Source organism: Corythoichthys intestinalis, chromosome 14, assembly GCF_030265065.1.
Source record: "Corythoichthys intestinalis isolate RoL2023-P3 chromosome 14, ASM3026506v1, whole genome shotgun sequence".
NCBI lineage: Eukaryota > Metazoa > Chordata > Actinopteri > Syngnathiformes > Syngnathidae > Corythoichthys > Corythoichthys intestinalis.
In genome coordinates this window covers 41800911-41816210 of record NC_080408.1, presented here as the reverse complement: position 1 = coordinate 41816210, position 15300 = coordinate 41800911, and the positions used below count along the sequence as shown (strand labels likewise).

Genomic DNA, 15300 nt, shown 5'->3' with positions numbered 1-15300 from the left:
GCTCTAAATGATTCCTGTACATATTCATTTTTTTTATGTGTTTCATGTATTTTTAGACCCTTTTGTGACCAAAATGCAGAAGTGTGACATGATCTTTAAGTTTAAAATTGAAATCTGTGTCATCAGATGCTTCACATTTAGATTACCGGTAGGTGTTGTCAGTTCACAGCCCGTACTGAATTAAAAAAATATACCAAGCCAACAAGATGCAGTAAATATGTTGGGGGGTAGGGGCACAATAGACAGTTTTAGAAGTCTCTGGTGACTCACAGGTTAAAACAACAACACATGTGTTACTGAACATTGTTCAGTATTTCATTAACAGCCTTAACTCTCTTGAGGTTTGACATGGATATGACTTCATGCTTTGTGTCTGTGTGACTCACTTGGCAGCGGGGAAGGAAGAAGGTGTGTAGACGCACTGAATTATATGTGCCCGTGGCAATGTTCCTGTTAAGACTAAAACATGTCTGCAAGTCTGGTCAATGTATGGCGGAGTTGGACTCCTAAAGCCAATGAGTCAGGCTGGCTGTTTCCAGTATATCTTCCTGTTTAATTATAGACTAGCCATGCCTGAAGGGGCGTCATTGTATGCTGGGAGGAGTAGTACATCGGGGTAAAAAATGGTCGGATGTTACTCATCCTTTGTCCAAGTTTTCTTTGATAGTCATCATATATCGCAGTCTTCTGACTTGGCATCCAAATGAAAATACCGGTGTATATACAGTGGTGGCTTGAGATACATAACTCAAATGTTTTTTCAAAATATGCGCTGTTGTTCGGCCAGTTTTTGTTGTTTCTCTTCCCTTTTACTTGAACTACAAATTCAAGACTCCACGTGAAGCAGTGTTTTACATCATCCAAACATACTCGGTTACCCTGAAGGACTCCCAGACAATAGGAACTTACAAGCGTGAAGAACCTGTTGAACGCAACGGCAATGATTATTTTGTATGCTACGTTTTGAGAATCACTGCATTAGGTACTGTATTTTTCAGACTATAAGTCGCACCTGAGTATAAGATGCACCAGCCCAAAAATGAAGAGGAAAAAAAACATATAAGTTGCACCTATCTATCTATCTATCTATCTATCTATCTATCTATCTATCTATCTATCTATCTATCTATCTATCTATCTATCTATCTATCTATCTATCTATCTATCTATCTATCTATCTATCTATCTATCTATCTATCTATCTATCCATCCATCCATCCATCCATCCATCCATCCATCCATCCATCCATCCATCCATCCATCCATCCATCCATCCATCCATCCATCCATCCATCTATTAGAGCAGGGCGGTAAACCGAAAATTTACCGTTACCGAAATTCTTCACGATGACCGACGTAATTTTGAACATGTCGGTAAATTCGGTAATTTAATAAAAGAAGAAAATCAAGTCTTTTAATCCCGCTTTGACTCTGTGTTGTTCGGCTATGTTCATTCCCCTTTAAGAAAGCAGACAGTGTGCTTACGTTTGGAGTCACATGGTTTTCAGGAAGCCAATCAAACAGAAGCCCGGTAGGCTAACGCTAGCGGCTAACGCTACAAGTAAACGGGATGAAGTCGGGCTTAAGTTAGCTTCGCCAAACTTTCACCAGACATTAAGTAAACTCTTGACGGGTTCCAGATAGGGATGGAAAAACCGAGGCTTTCTGAAACAATGAACCTGTTTTATGACAATTGCCCTAAATTGAATCACTGTTTGACACACTGCAAGAGCCCCATCTACTGGATAAACAGTGCACGTTTCTTTATAAAAGTAAAATTGACAAATTGCCTCAGCATTACATACTGTATCTTCAATAGAATTAAGTGGATGTCGTCTATTTCAACCAGGAGATCGTGTCGTCATTAAGTGTGATTTACACAATTAAAGTTGACCTCTTTAAGCCTGTGTCATTGCTTTTGTCTGTGAAGATGTGTTCAAAGCAGTATTTGTAATACACGACAGTGCTAGTCTTGTAAGTGGCTCGTCCTAGATGACGGGGAGTAACTATGTATTGTTTATTTTTTGTAAAAATTACAGTACAGTAAGCACAGTGCTTGGGAACAGGAATATTATTTATTGAATACTGTAAGGATTTCCAAAATCATAAGATGTAAATAATTGAGCCGAATAAAAGAAAAAGAAAGGTTTGTGAAACATTTTTTAATAGAGTATAATTTCTGGGGGGCGGGTGGATGTGTCGTATTTGTATATATTCTAAATATCTAAACGTATGCCACTATCTAGTGTATAACAATGCGGAATGAATTTAATGAAATTCAAGTGATGATATCTTTCAAGTCATACAAGCTGTTATAAATGTTCACACAAGAATTCTTATTGTTTTCCAAGATTTTTTTTAATACTTAATGTTTAGACTGCATGTGCAATTGTTAAATTGAAAGCTGGTAAATAAATTTAACGAGAAACTGTTAATTTGTATTCCATGCATTGATTCAAATTTTCAAATTATATAACAGTTTGCTTGGGCGAATTTATCGTCATTTATCGTTATCGAGGTAAATCTGCTCAATTTATCGTGATACGTACTTAAGGCCATATCGCCCAGCCCTACTATCTATCTATCTATCTATCTATCTATCTATCTATCTATCTATCTATCTATCTATCTATCTATCTATCTATCTATCTATCTATCTATCTATCTATCTATCTATCTATCTATCTATCTATCTATCTATCTATCTATCTATCTATCTATCTATCTATCTATCTCGAAAGGCAATTTAAAATAAGAATTCGATAGAGAACACATGCTGAATAAGTGTACAGTATGATAATGTTACATGATGCATGAACAACTAAATGAAACGAAATGCGATTGTGGCCGGTATATTAACGTAACAAAGCTATTAAGAGTTGTTCACATAACTATAGCGTAAAGAACACGCTAACAAGTGCACCAAACCATGAGTGTCACTCCAAAACACAAAAATATCATGTGAAATCATATAATAATGTGTTAATAATTTGATACATAAGTCGCTCCAGAGTATAAGTCACACCCCCAGCCAAACTATGAAAAAAAAACTGCGACTTATAGTCCGAAAAATATGGTAATTTGTGCCTCTCACGTCACATGTTTTTTACTCATTCAGTGCTATTGATGATCAACCTTCAATCCATTTGGAGGTCTTATCTCCGTCAATGGCAGCCAATGACGTGATTTATTTAAAAAGCCTTTAGAAGGAGGTTGTTGATTGATGTGTTTCGTTAGTTTCAAAGTTGTAAGTGACTACGTTGACGTAGTTACTGTATGCTCAATGTAAACACAGCTCACTTTTAAAGCAAAGCTGGTTTGTCTCACTGTCATTGGGAGCCAATGAGTGAACAACATTCCGTAATATCACATCTACCGTAAATTCCCGAATATAACGCACACTTTTTTTCCCCAAAACCAACTTGTAAAGTCATGGTGCGCATTATAAACGGGTACATGGATGGAGACAGAAATTTATATATATATATATATATATATATATATATATATATAATATAAACCGATTTTTTTAATTTTATTGATACGGCCACGTTGTGTTGAAGAAACGTATCCGGCGACCCGTTGCCGACCATTACGGTACGTGACGTCACCATTTTGTTTCGGTAATACTTCACTCTAATCGGCCGGATGATTTCGTCTGTATTAAATTCTGCTTTTTTCACTCTTTATAAAGCACAGAATTTAGTTTCTTGAACTCATTTGAGTCAACGTTTATTGCAGCTCCGCAACTCGGACCATAACAAACGTAAGCACACAGACTTCCTGTTTCCTTCAACTATATCTGTCCCTCGGTAAACTCAAACCCAAATAACAATAGTTCCTATTGTTACTGTCGTGTTGACAGCGATGAGCACTCACGGATTTACGACTTAAGTTCTCACTTTCATTTTACCGTATCAATCCATGGAAGAAACATTTATTCATCATGATGAAACAAGCAATTTACACCGCGGCCTTTAAAAGAAAAGTTACATCTGTTTTGTTTTCTCCTAGATTCTGGTAAGTTGGAGAAGCTGTCAAATCATATTATTACCATAAATATTGTCAGTTTATGGTAATGTTTTGAACTACCAATGTGCTATGCTTGTGTTGTTTCACCAGTCAGTAAAATGACATTTCTGTATCTGTACACGTGCTCTGTTTTCTTGTATTCTTTTATTTATTGGTGCTAAAATTAGGGTGTGCAGTATAAACGGGTACAATAATTTTCCCTAGATTTTACAAGTAAATTTGGGGCGCGCATTATACACGGGTGCGCCTTATATTCGGGAAATTACGTTATATTGTCAGTACATGTTCCTGTTGGTAACAGACTGCAGTATATGATTTGCATTGTTTCCTGAAATACGTATTTCTCCAAACTTGAATATAGTGTGGGTATCGGGTTTCCTCTAGAAAACTGCATTGATAGAAAAGACCATGTTTTGGGGGGATTTTCTTTTTTCTTTTCTTTTTTTTTTTTTTTTATTTTAAAAAAGACTACTATATGTTATGAATTTTAACGAACAAACAAAAATAAAATGAAATTCAGAGCTATGACAGAGAGCTTGGGCAGGTTTTTTCACATTGATCATAAGATCTCAAACTAATGACCAGACGTGGTTATAGTATGTGTACTCTTTATTCTTTTTTTTTTTTCGTAACACTGTTTTAGCCTGGCTAGGGGGCAAGAAATGCCTGGACGTCTGCCAGGCTCATAAAGCACTGGTCTATGCGGACAAAGCTTGTGTTATATTTAGCTTATTACTTCTTTATAGTTCCCCATGTCTATATGCCATCTTATCACCGACATAAGGAAATCTATCTAACCTCTTGTCTCTAGCTTGGCCATCATTAGGTCACAACCGAACCACACACTTCCTCGCAAATGTCGACCCAAGTCAGAGTCGGCTATAGAAAAGACACGTTCTACTCCCTCATTTATTCCTCTCGTGTTGTTTGTGTGTGTGTGTGTGTGTGTGTATACGTGATTATAGATCACTCTTGTCACAGCAGCCCTCAGCACTGTGGACCCATCATTCTGTTATACTGCTGATCCTGTCATGATTCGAGACCACCTCCACACCCGCATCCTCATCCTGCTCCGCTTTTTAATTAGACAACAAAACCAAAATATGAATATTCATAGGCTTAGACTTCATTAATATGCACAATTATGCAAATGAGACTGCAATTAAGCTTGAGCTTTCCCCAAGAGATTCCATGTTGTAGTTCAAGAAAAGATTGAAGGAAATGGGACGAGCAGGGACCAACCCTTTAAATCAGTCTTTTGAAAGAAATTCATCTTTGAGTGCCAGAGTGTTCTGTTCGGGCATCACATGTGTCACTTACATAAGATTTAGACCGTTGTTGAACTATTAATGGCAGTTGCCAGGAAAACGTAAAGATGTGGGGTGGGGCAAATACGAATATAGGGAATAGTTCTGGGATTCTGACATTGTTCAAACTCCCATCCATATGACAAAACCACTTCCAAACTTATTCGTCACTGATTTCTGTTACAGTTGCAGGGTTTTCCCTGGGATTTTCTTAAGCTGTGGTGGTGGGCTGCATCGGAGTCGGAAAGCCTCACCATGTCATGCCGCGGCGAAATTTTCCCCCACATTTTTTTTCCCCAAGAAGAACTATAACAAAGATCTATTTGAAATATTTCAATTGCCAGACTAATGTCGTAGCGCTCAGCTATGGTACATGTACGTAAAATATGTAGCTGATTTCAGCTACATTACCCTACGTAATAATACATTTTTCTTTTAGCAATGGTACGACTTACATCTCGTAGCTCTTCTTTTTCCTTTTATTTGGCCCAAATGTGTACTACATTACCACAACAATAATAGTCCTTCTGTTAACGGACCAATTTCAAGGAGTATGGGGAAATTTTAATAGCCATGTAAAGAGATTTACTAGTTTCAGTACATGGTGAATAGTTTTTTTTGTTGTCCATGAACTGCATTTCCACACAAACGCACATTGAGGTACCATTTAGCTTAGCAAGGAGAGCTATGAGAGTCATTTTTCGAGTGTACCAGAGCTCACGAAATTTGAAAAAAAGCGCATTTATCAAGGTTTTGTCAGCCATGATTGCGTATATCCGTCCCCCGAAACAGCCTGATAGCACAGATATAGATACGCCTGCCCCTCTGCTATTGGATGCGTTGTTGACGTTTGCGCGGCGGCACTCTGAAAATAGAGCAAGGCTCTGTTTGGGGCCCCACATCTTGGCGCAAATTAATTCAAACGTGGCCTTCCGTCCAAGACAGCCATCCACCTCTCACTTTCGCCGAAAAAAAGGAGGAAAGAAGAAGAGGAGTCGGTATTGGCTTACCCACTCTATTGTGGCAACAATAATAAAGAAAAACAACAACAAAATAACAGTGGGCTGCTGCGACATGTGACCGCTGTCTCTTGCTATCTCGTCTGTTCTCCCATTCCGCCTACTCGCTTCCCCCTACATTACCGCTCCCCAGTCTGCGCGTCTCTTAAAGGGGCCTCACATAGTTACGGACATTACAATACACAATGAATAGGTTACCGCTGAACCATTCACACTAGGCTGCCGCTAGTTTGAAACGGCCTTAAAAAAGAAACACACACAAAAAAAAAATCTCATTTGCAAGGCGTGGCAGCTTTTATTTTGGTGTGGCGTTGCGCCACAACCTTTAATATGTATGGGGAAACCCTGAGTTGAAAGTGATTGTTCTTGTTATTCTTGTGATTCACAACTATGGTAATTTCTCTAAATTTCAGGTGTTGATGAGAGGAATGGGTCCAGTCCATGGGGGTCAGGAGAGCAGAACAGTCCATCTTTCAACCAGGGGAGGGTACGAGCAAACTTACCACATTGATCTTGGTTTACTAGATGCCAAGCTGTTTGTAATGCTGAGGTTTCCTGATGAGATGTTCAAAGAGTGTTTTACTGCCAAGGCGGCAGCTGATCTTAAACTTTTATTTTTTACTAAACAACAGATTTGTGAGCTCAGGTTTAAACTGTTCATCAAAAACTATTAAATCAAATTACAAACATTCCAGAAGACATTGAAATGTGTTCCTAATTTTCATGAAACATTTGACCTTTCTGAAAGTTATGCTTTTTGTTAGATTTTTGACTGAAGTTATACCCACCAAAATGGAGAGAATCTATTGCAGCACAGATGATAATCACCTACTGTATATACTTTTGGGGAGGTCTGTAACCACTACTTATTTTAATAATTATTTGCTGATGATTTTTTTTTATATGATATGATTTTTTAATTATTATTAGTTGCCTTTTTGGTCCATAACCTGTGAAAAGAGGTTAAGATTTTGATAATTATTTTACAACCTAAAAGCAGACGTATTTTACTTTATTTAAACATTGAGATAGCATGTCTGCTCTAATGAAGAACTACAGAAATGTCTGTTGACTGCCAGAAACATTAAGGATTTGGAAAATTTATACATACAATTATCAAAATAATTATTAATTTGATCAAGGATTAATTGCTGCACTTAACTCTTTTTTTAAAAAAGAAAAGTAAAACTGGAACTGAAACACTGGAATTTTCAACTGATCAATAGGGTGAAAAATATCAGATCTGTTGTGGTAGTCTGCTGCCATCAAATTGTTTTTTATTTTATTTTATTTATTTATTTATCATTATTATTATTATTATTTTTTTTTTCCTATACCTAATTTTTTCCTGTCGTCTGTTTCAGTGTTTTGGCGAAGAAGGCATTTACAGTGAGCAAGCTGGCATTTTACCTGGCACAGTGTTTGGCACAGGAATTGCTGGTAAGTGGTTTTAAATTAAATGCAGCAGCTGAAGAAGAACCTACACAACAGCTGTCTTCACCTCCCCAAATATCTGGACACTTTCTCCTCACGTTAGACACAGCCACTGCAACATACATGCGTCTGTGTCCGTCTGTTGTTCACATACATACATGTAGCACTTAAGGGCAAAGCATGTCCATGCTCAGGTGGTGATGGACGATCACAGAAGGATAATCAGGGAGGATGTGAAGGATCTGTATGTTCTATTCTGTGTGTTCAATATGAAAGTGGGCGTGCATGCAGGGCCAAATGGGGTGTCGGGGTTATAAAGGGCATCCATGCACAAACAAGGCTGTCCCTTGGGATTACGTTGGCCTATTGCTCTCCGCTGTTTAACTGTCAGGGGAGGGGAGGACAGACATGCACAATTGCCCTGAACCATTTATAATGGCTCAATTTGTTGTTGTTTTGCTCTCCGCAGTCATAAATACCGCACATCATACACAATCCACTCAGCAAATGCGAGGCATTCAAACGCCATACGAGGATTTAATGTTGACATTAATGTCTAATTTTTACAATTATGGACAAATTTCATCTTGTGTTCCAACAGGGAAGACTGAGAGAGGCCCTTACTCATCATTTGCATCACAGGTAAATCAGTTAGAGTGACAAATGCAGAAAGCTGTACAAGTACCTCTTCTCTTTTTCCTACTTTGAGAAATTCCTCAACAATTTTTCTATCTAATATAAAGTTGTTGTTTTTTTTTTTGTTGGTTTTTTTTTTTGTTTTTTGTTTTTTTGTAGCCGGGCTTTCTGCCCAGTGAAATAGCCATGCCCAGTCCCGATTCCCTGTCTCCCTCTGGCTTGAAGCCCAGCTCCCAGTTTTATTCTTCCTATGAGGGCAACAATCCTCGCAGACGGCCTGCACAAGACCCCATTGGTAAGTTTTTAATTAATTCATTCCCATTGACGTTGATGGACGTCCAATTCATTTGGACTGGGAGGGGCTGGCAGCGCTTCTAGCCCCTCTCAATCAAAATAAATTAGACGTCTAGTGACATCAATGGCAGAAAATGAGTAAAAAGAACATTTCAAATTCAATTCTTCATATTGCAGTGAAATTACATCAGAAAGTTTCAGTATTGGCCTCTCAATAGTCTTTGTTTAATATAACTTCTCCTTTAGTTGTTTTAAAAGTACCACACATTACTTACTTCTCATAAGGTCAAATTATATTTTTATATCACTTAGGGCTCACACAATTAATTGACTAATTGACAAAAATGGGTGATCAAGTAAATCAACACCTATTTTGATCGTCCATTAATTGTTGTGAGACATTGTTGACCAAAGATGGTCTTTTCATGCTTTGATAAAAAACATTTTGATAAAAACATAAAAGGGTACAATAGTAAATATTGCGGTTTTTATTTTCTGTATTCTAATTAAAAAAGAAAAAAATGAAGAAACTGCACATTTTATTTTTATGTATTAGATTTTTAAAACTATATTATATTTAAAAAAAAAAAAAAATTAAAGGGGGAGGGTGGCTAAATATTGTCTAATTTCATTGAGTACTACAGAAATTCTGCACATGATTGACACACAAAAGTCACGTGGTACGCTGAATACGGCCACCAGGCTGCGGGTTTGATCTAAAGCCCCTTTCAGTGTAGTATGGTAATGTTCTGGTATTTACCCGGGTTGCGCTCATGTCTGAAAGCAATTACCCGGCCCCCGGGTTAATTGATTTGGACATTAGCCTGAAATTTACCGCCTTGCAACTAAGTCGAATATCCGTAACTTTCCCGGGTAGCATTATGTCTGAATGCAGCAGTTTATGTTCCACGTCACAGCGCAGAGGCTGATGACGTAGTTATCACATTAGTGCGGTACATTTACTCGTTTTTCTTCAACAACATTTGACAAGCAGTACACAAATATCTGCTTATTAACTTTTTTAAAAACTTGATCTGACAACTGATTGCCAATCTAAGGGCTTAGGAAGAGTGTTAACTTTTGAATGGGATGACACGACTCTGTGGCTGAGGAAAGGCAGTATAAATGTTCATAGTGTGTTTTCTTTGTATTTTTATTAATATTTGAATTTAAAAATAAAAGTAAACAGACATGACATTAAGCCCAAATCGCTCATTGCATGTGAAAGCTGTCGGGCAGGGTAAATACGTCACATTTCCCTATGTCTGAATTTGGCCTAGCCAGGTAGTACCACTAGATTTCCCTATGTCTGAAAGCCATGATATGTGTAGATTGCGGGTCACATCACCTGGTAATGTTGCAGTATATAATACAGTTGTATCTCTACATACGAATTTAATTCGTTCCAGGACATTGTTTGTAAATTATAATGGTCATATGTCGAGCGGGATTTTCCCAAAGGAATACATTATTATAATCCAATTAATTCGTTCCACAGCCCAAAAACCTACGCTAAATTCTTCATAAGTATTGCTCCTTCAATTACAAATAGTAATTACACATAGCAAATCAAATAATTTATAAATACAAATAGAAATAATATAATATTAATAATAATGATAATGTAATGAATTGGGTTCGAATGTGGCGGTTGTGTTTTGCATGCTGTTCCTGGAAGCACCGTGTGACTGAAGGAGATAGTATGAGAGAGGTGCGGAAAAGTGGGAAGATTTTACTTTCTCTTTTCATGTTCTGTTGTTGTTGGCGTCGGCTACAGCGGACAGTAGCTGAGTTGTGTTGTACACGTTTTGAAATAAATTGTTAAAGGGAACCTTAGACTTAAAGACTTGTAGGCTCTAATAAACCACAATTGTTCTCTTTTACTAAAATATGTTATTAGAAATAGAGCTGGGAATCTTTGGGCACCTAACGATTCGATTACAATTACGATTCAGAGGCTCCGATTCGATTATAAAACGATTATTGATGCACCTCCCTCCATTAAATTTTTTTTTTTTTTTAATATATATATATATATTTTTTAATGTTTTGTACATTAGTTCCAAAATTGTTCAAAAATCCTCTCAGGCTAAACCAAACTACTATTTCAGTATCAAGTTAACATATAACAGTAAACAAATATACAAAAATAACAGTAAATAAAAAACTCCAGTCCCCATTCTGTCTCAGCAGCTTTAAACAACATTCAATTAATTTAATGTTGTGAATCAACTGTTACAGTTGTTAAAATTACTCCCGTTATTCCATAATTTCCCTTCTGTCTACTTTTGTCAAAGTTTTAAAACTATTTCATCATTTAAAGATAGATTCAAGACAAGATTCTGCCGATTTAGGAGTATTTTAGATAAAAAGTTAATTAGGTTCGCTACAACAGAGCCTTCTAGAGAGGTCTACTGCTTAAAGATGGCAGCTGTTTACTTACGCCGGAAAGTCTGTCATTTCGCATCTCTGTTCAATAATACATGTTTTAACACCGACGTTGTCTGTCACTTTGCATCTAGTTCTACATACATATAATATCTACTGGAGCCATATGTTTGTAGCAACTAGCAACTGGGCGTTGTTTGTAGTGGCTGTCGGCCGCAGTTAGGTATGATTGTTTTTTTATCTTGCGGCATGAGTTGAACATGATATTTACTCTCGGGCCGTTCCTCATTGCGTCCCAAAGACCGTGCTGACTGTGTTCTACTTCCGCTTTACCTGGTATAATTCAATAATTGGAATTTGGATATTTGTGAATCGTTCTCGAATCTTCCACGGCCGAATCGCGAATAATCTAAAAATCGGAAATTTCGCACGCCTCTAATTAGAAACACATGAAATATTGCCACTGATTTAAAAATCTATAATATTTAGTACATGTTTTGACCTACGGAGGGCGCCATGTTTTAAGTGTGCAATGGATGCTTGGGGTGATGACGTAGATTGTCACTGTCGCTTGACAAATACTACCAGATTACTGCAGTTTCTTTTATGCGGTGAAATGTCCAACACATGCCCTCATCGGTTAAAAGCGGCGAGTACTTACTATATGTGTTTTTATTGAGTCTTTTATTACCTTTTCATTTCCTCAAAATACTTTTTGCATGTGTTTCCCTCTCATACTTTTAAGCATTGTATTATCTTTTGGTAGTTTAAAGCAGATTGTTGATCTGTTGACCGCATTAGTCACGCAGCATTTTTAAACCACCCTTATCTTTTATTACTACAGTTAAGTATTTTCTTAAGGCATCTTTATTATGTTCTGTCTTTATGCATCTAAACAAAAGTTGAAAGTGCACGGTAGTACTTTGGATGTCAAATTTGCTTCTTGTAGGACATTTCGTCAGAGCAGCACATTTTGGCCGAACAGTCTTTTTTCCTACTCTCGTCTCTTCTCATCTCGTCTTTCCTGCTCATTTTGCTTTTGCTGCTCCTTTTGTGAAATATCGACAGTGCTGTCATGCTCATTAATGTTCATCTTCGGTTCAAATTGAAAGGGTTGAACAGATGACATGTTTATGTCGCAAGAGTCATACTCTGGAAGCCTGCCAGCGTAACCATGTGACGTCACCACCCGGCGACGTCAACAACAATGGTGACTTACTAGTTAAACACATTTTACAATTTGTATAAAAACGAAAACCTCAAGACGTTTTTCGATATCAAATTATTTCAACTTATAATAACGTTTATCTTTTAAGAACTACAAGTCTTTCTATCCGTAGATCTGTTTAAAAACCTGATGATTGACAAAGCTGGCGACCTCCTTGCCGATGTTACATTAAGATTAACTGTCACTTTAACTTCTAAAGACTGGCGAACTGAGGTAGGAGGAGGACCGTCGGGATTGTAGACATATTTCAGACGTATTGCTGAGCCAGTTCACGGAAGCGCACACCACGCTCATATTTTTCAATCACTTCCATCTTAATTTCAATGGTAAGCGTCACCTTTCTCATTTTTTCACCACCTGCACTAACTTTGTCACGTTGATTTCTCTCACTAGAAAATCCGCCGTGTTACTGTTTTGCGGGAAAGCAATGAAATTGCGACGACGCTGTTGTAAAGCGTCATATTTCGAGCATTTCGTCATACGCCGAGACAAATGATGAGTCAAATTTTACGTCGGATGTCGAAAGGATCAAATGTCAATGCGATTGTATTTCGAGGTACCACTGTATCTGAAAGAGGCTTAAGACAATAGTGATTTATGTAACTAACAGCTAACTTGCCTTGTTGTACAAATTTGGATCGTAATGAGTTTTAAAAAAAAAAATTAACGTGGCGATACTTATCGGGAAATGGTTTGCTCCTCAATCAGTAGTCGGATGTCAAAAGGGATTTGCATATAAAGTAAGGCTTGCAGAATGAAAGTATCGACAGTATGTCACTGAATAGTCTGTATTTCCTTGCTTTATTGAGCCAATGTGCCTCTCTGGTTTTCTTTTTCTCTCCAGAAACCCAGCCAAAAAAGATCCGGAAGGTGCCCCATGGCCTGCCCTCCTCGGTAAGTGCTAACATTCAGAATTGTAGCTTCGTCAGTTTGCGGGAATCAGCGTTCTTAGATCCCGTCTCTTTTCATGTTCCATTTGGCATCTTTGGCCTCTCTGTGGCTTGCAAGATTGTCCAACTGCCGTGATACAGTATATTCAGCTTGCACAGCTGTGTATCTGCACCAGTCATTTAAAAGAAGGAAAAGAGGAGGAAAAGCCACTCATTGAGCCAGTCACTCATTCGTAGTGTATTTATAGTGTGTCATACTTTTGGGCCCTTCTACTTTGTGACCACATTTCCACCCTCTGCCAAGCACATTTGCGTCGATCACTTAGGGAAACTCATACTCATCTCCCCCCCCCCCCCCCCAGCCTTGCTCTGTGATCGGCCGATTTCCTCCCCTTTTCCGTTCTTTCCTCGCCAACCCCCCCATCACCTCAAACCTCACAGCCCCTCCCACTCACCCGCGCGCCCCCGCGAACAACAGCTCTTCCCTTTCTCTCTCTCTCTCTCTCTCTGTCTGTCTTTCTCTCTGTCTCTCTCTCTCTTTCCCTCCCCCACCCCTCCATCCCAGCTGCCAGTGGAGTTGGCTGCCATCCAGGATTCGACAGATGGTTCAGTAATTAGGAGTGCATCTCTCCTTCCTTCTTCTCCACTAACCCTCCCTTTTCTCTCCTTCTTCTTCCTACTTCATCAAATTACCAAAGAAAACTCTAGTCCGGTTAGAGTTGAGTTTGACTTGTTTCAGCAGTCGTTTTAATGAGAAGGATGCCATTGACAGTTATAGACGTCTAGTCTGTGGAGTTGTAATCAAGTAGTTATATCAAGTGTTTTGCATCAAAGTGGCATGTAAAAGTTTATGCAACCTGGGCATGCCAAAGCTTTTTAATGCTGCTGTAAAGAAAATAACTTTATACCTCTCTTTAATGTTATGTAGACAATTTTTATCATGACATGATACAAGGCTTGGGTGCTGAATCGATTACAGGATTTTTTTTCTTTTTTTTTTTTTTTTTTTTTTTTTTTTTTTTTTTTGCCAATAAAGGAAACCTAGTAAACAGTAATCAATAGATTATTCCATGAGAAAGAGACTGTATAGTTATTACTTTCTATTTGAAGGCTGGCAGCATGAATAGGGGTAAGGAATAAAAATACTTTGCAATTTATTTGTTTTATATTACATTACCACCCGATTCATAGTGTACCCCACCTACTGCTCATAGTTAGCTGACCCTCGTTAGGATAAGTGGCCTGGAAAATGAATGAATATTACATTACCGTACTTTTATTCAACATTTTACAGGTCTTTTTTTTTTTTTTACCTTTTATGTAAGAAGTTACTATTTTTAGTGCTTAAAAAACACCAGAAAGGCCTGGTGTCCACATACTTGGATGTCACATTTTAGCTCATGTAGACTACAGTCATAACATTTGGTATACAAGTGTGGCCCAAATGACGAAAAAAGTGATGTCCACATTATAAATAATATAAATAATTTAAAATATGTCTATAATAAAGGAATAAAAACTGAAATATATTCTGGTTATGACCCCAAATAACACTAGATTAAAGATATTTTTCGTAGAACTTAACTCATTGCCTATCATCGACAACGATAAAATGTAGCGAATGATTGCTGCTAGCCCGCCCAGTCAAGATGGATAAGACGTCTAGCGCCGTCATTGGCAGCTAATGAGTTACAGTAAATGATTGCCCTACAAAGGGTTTAAGTTGTCTGCTCTATGCTCTTTCCTGAATTTGTTGTTTGTTTTTAGGTATGTGCCTCTGGTGAGGATTTTAACAGGGACAATGCTGGCTACTCAGCTTCCAAAGCAGGAAGTATCTACACTCCTCCATTCTACATGCAAGGTTAGTTCAATCTAGAGTTGGCACAAGAATCCGTACATGCTGGTTCTGTTTAAGACAGGGTGGGGATAAAAATAAGTGGTCTATCAACTTACAATTAGTCATTTCTTTATTTCATTATACAGGTTAACTTTGTTTTGCTTCTAAATTACATGACTTAGTTGTAGTAGCGAAAATGCTAAATAATAAAACATTAAGTTACCATTCCACGGTC

The 15300-nt window shown here is 37.8% G+C and overlaps 1 protein-coding gene across 4 annotated transcripts in view; it reads left to right on the top strand.

Moving 5' to 3' along the window:
* LOC130930090 (transcription factor E2-alpha-like) overlaps positions 1-15300 on the top strand; it is a 40104-nt gene that overhangs the window by 13064 nt on the left and 11740 nt on the right. For all 4 annotated transcript variants that reach the window (XM_057857811.1, XM_057857809.1, XM_057857810.1 and 1 more), the window contains exons 4-9: positions 6772-6845; positions 7723-7798; positions 8394-8434; positions 8588-8723; positions 13183-13232; positions 14996-15089. In XM_057857811.1, the coding sequence (XP_057713794.1) occupies positions 6772-6845; positions 7723-7798; positions 8394-8434; positions 8588-8723; positions 13183-13232; positions 14996-15089 (471 nt within the window). The remainder of the gene's footprint in view (positions 1-6771; positions 6846-7722; positions 7799-8393; positions 8435-8587; positions 8724-13182; positions 13233-14995; positions 15090-15300) is intronic.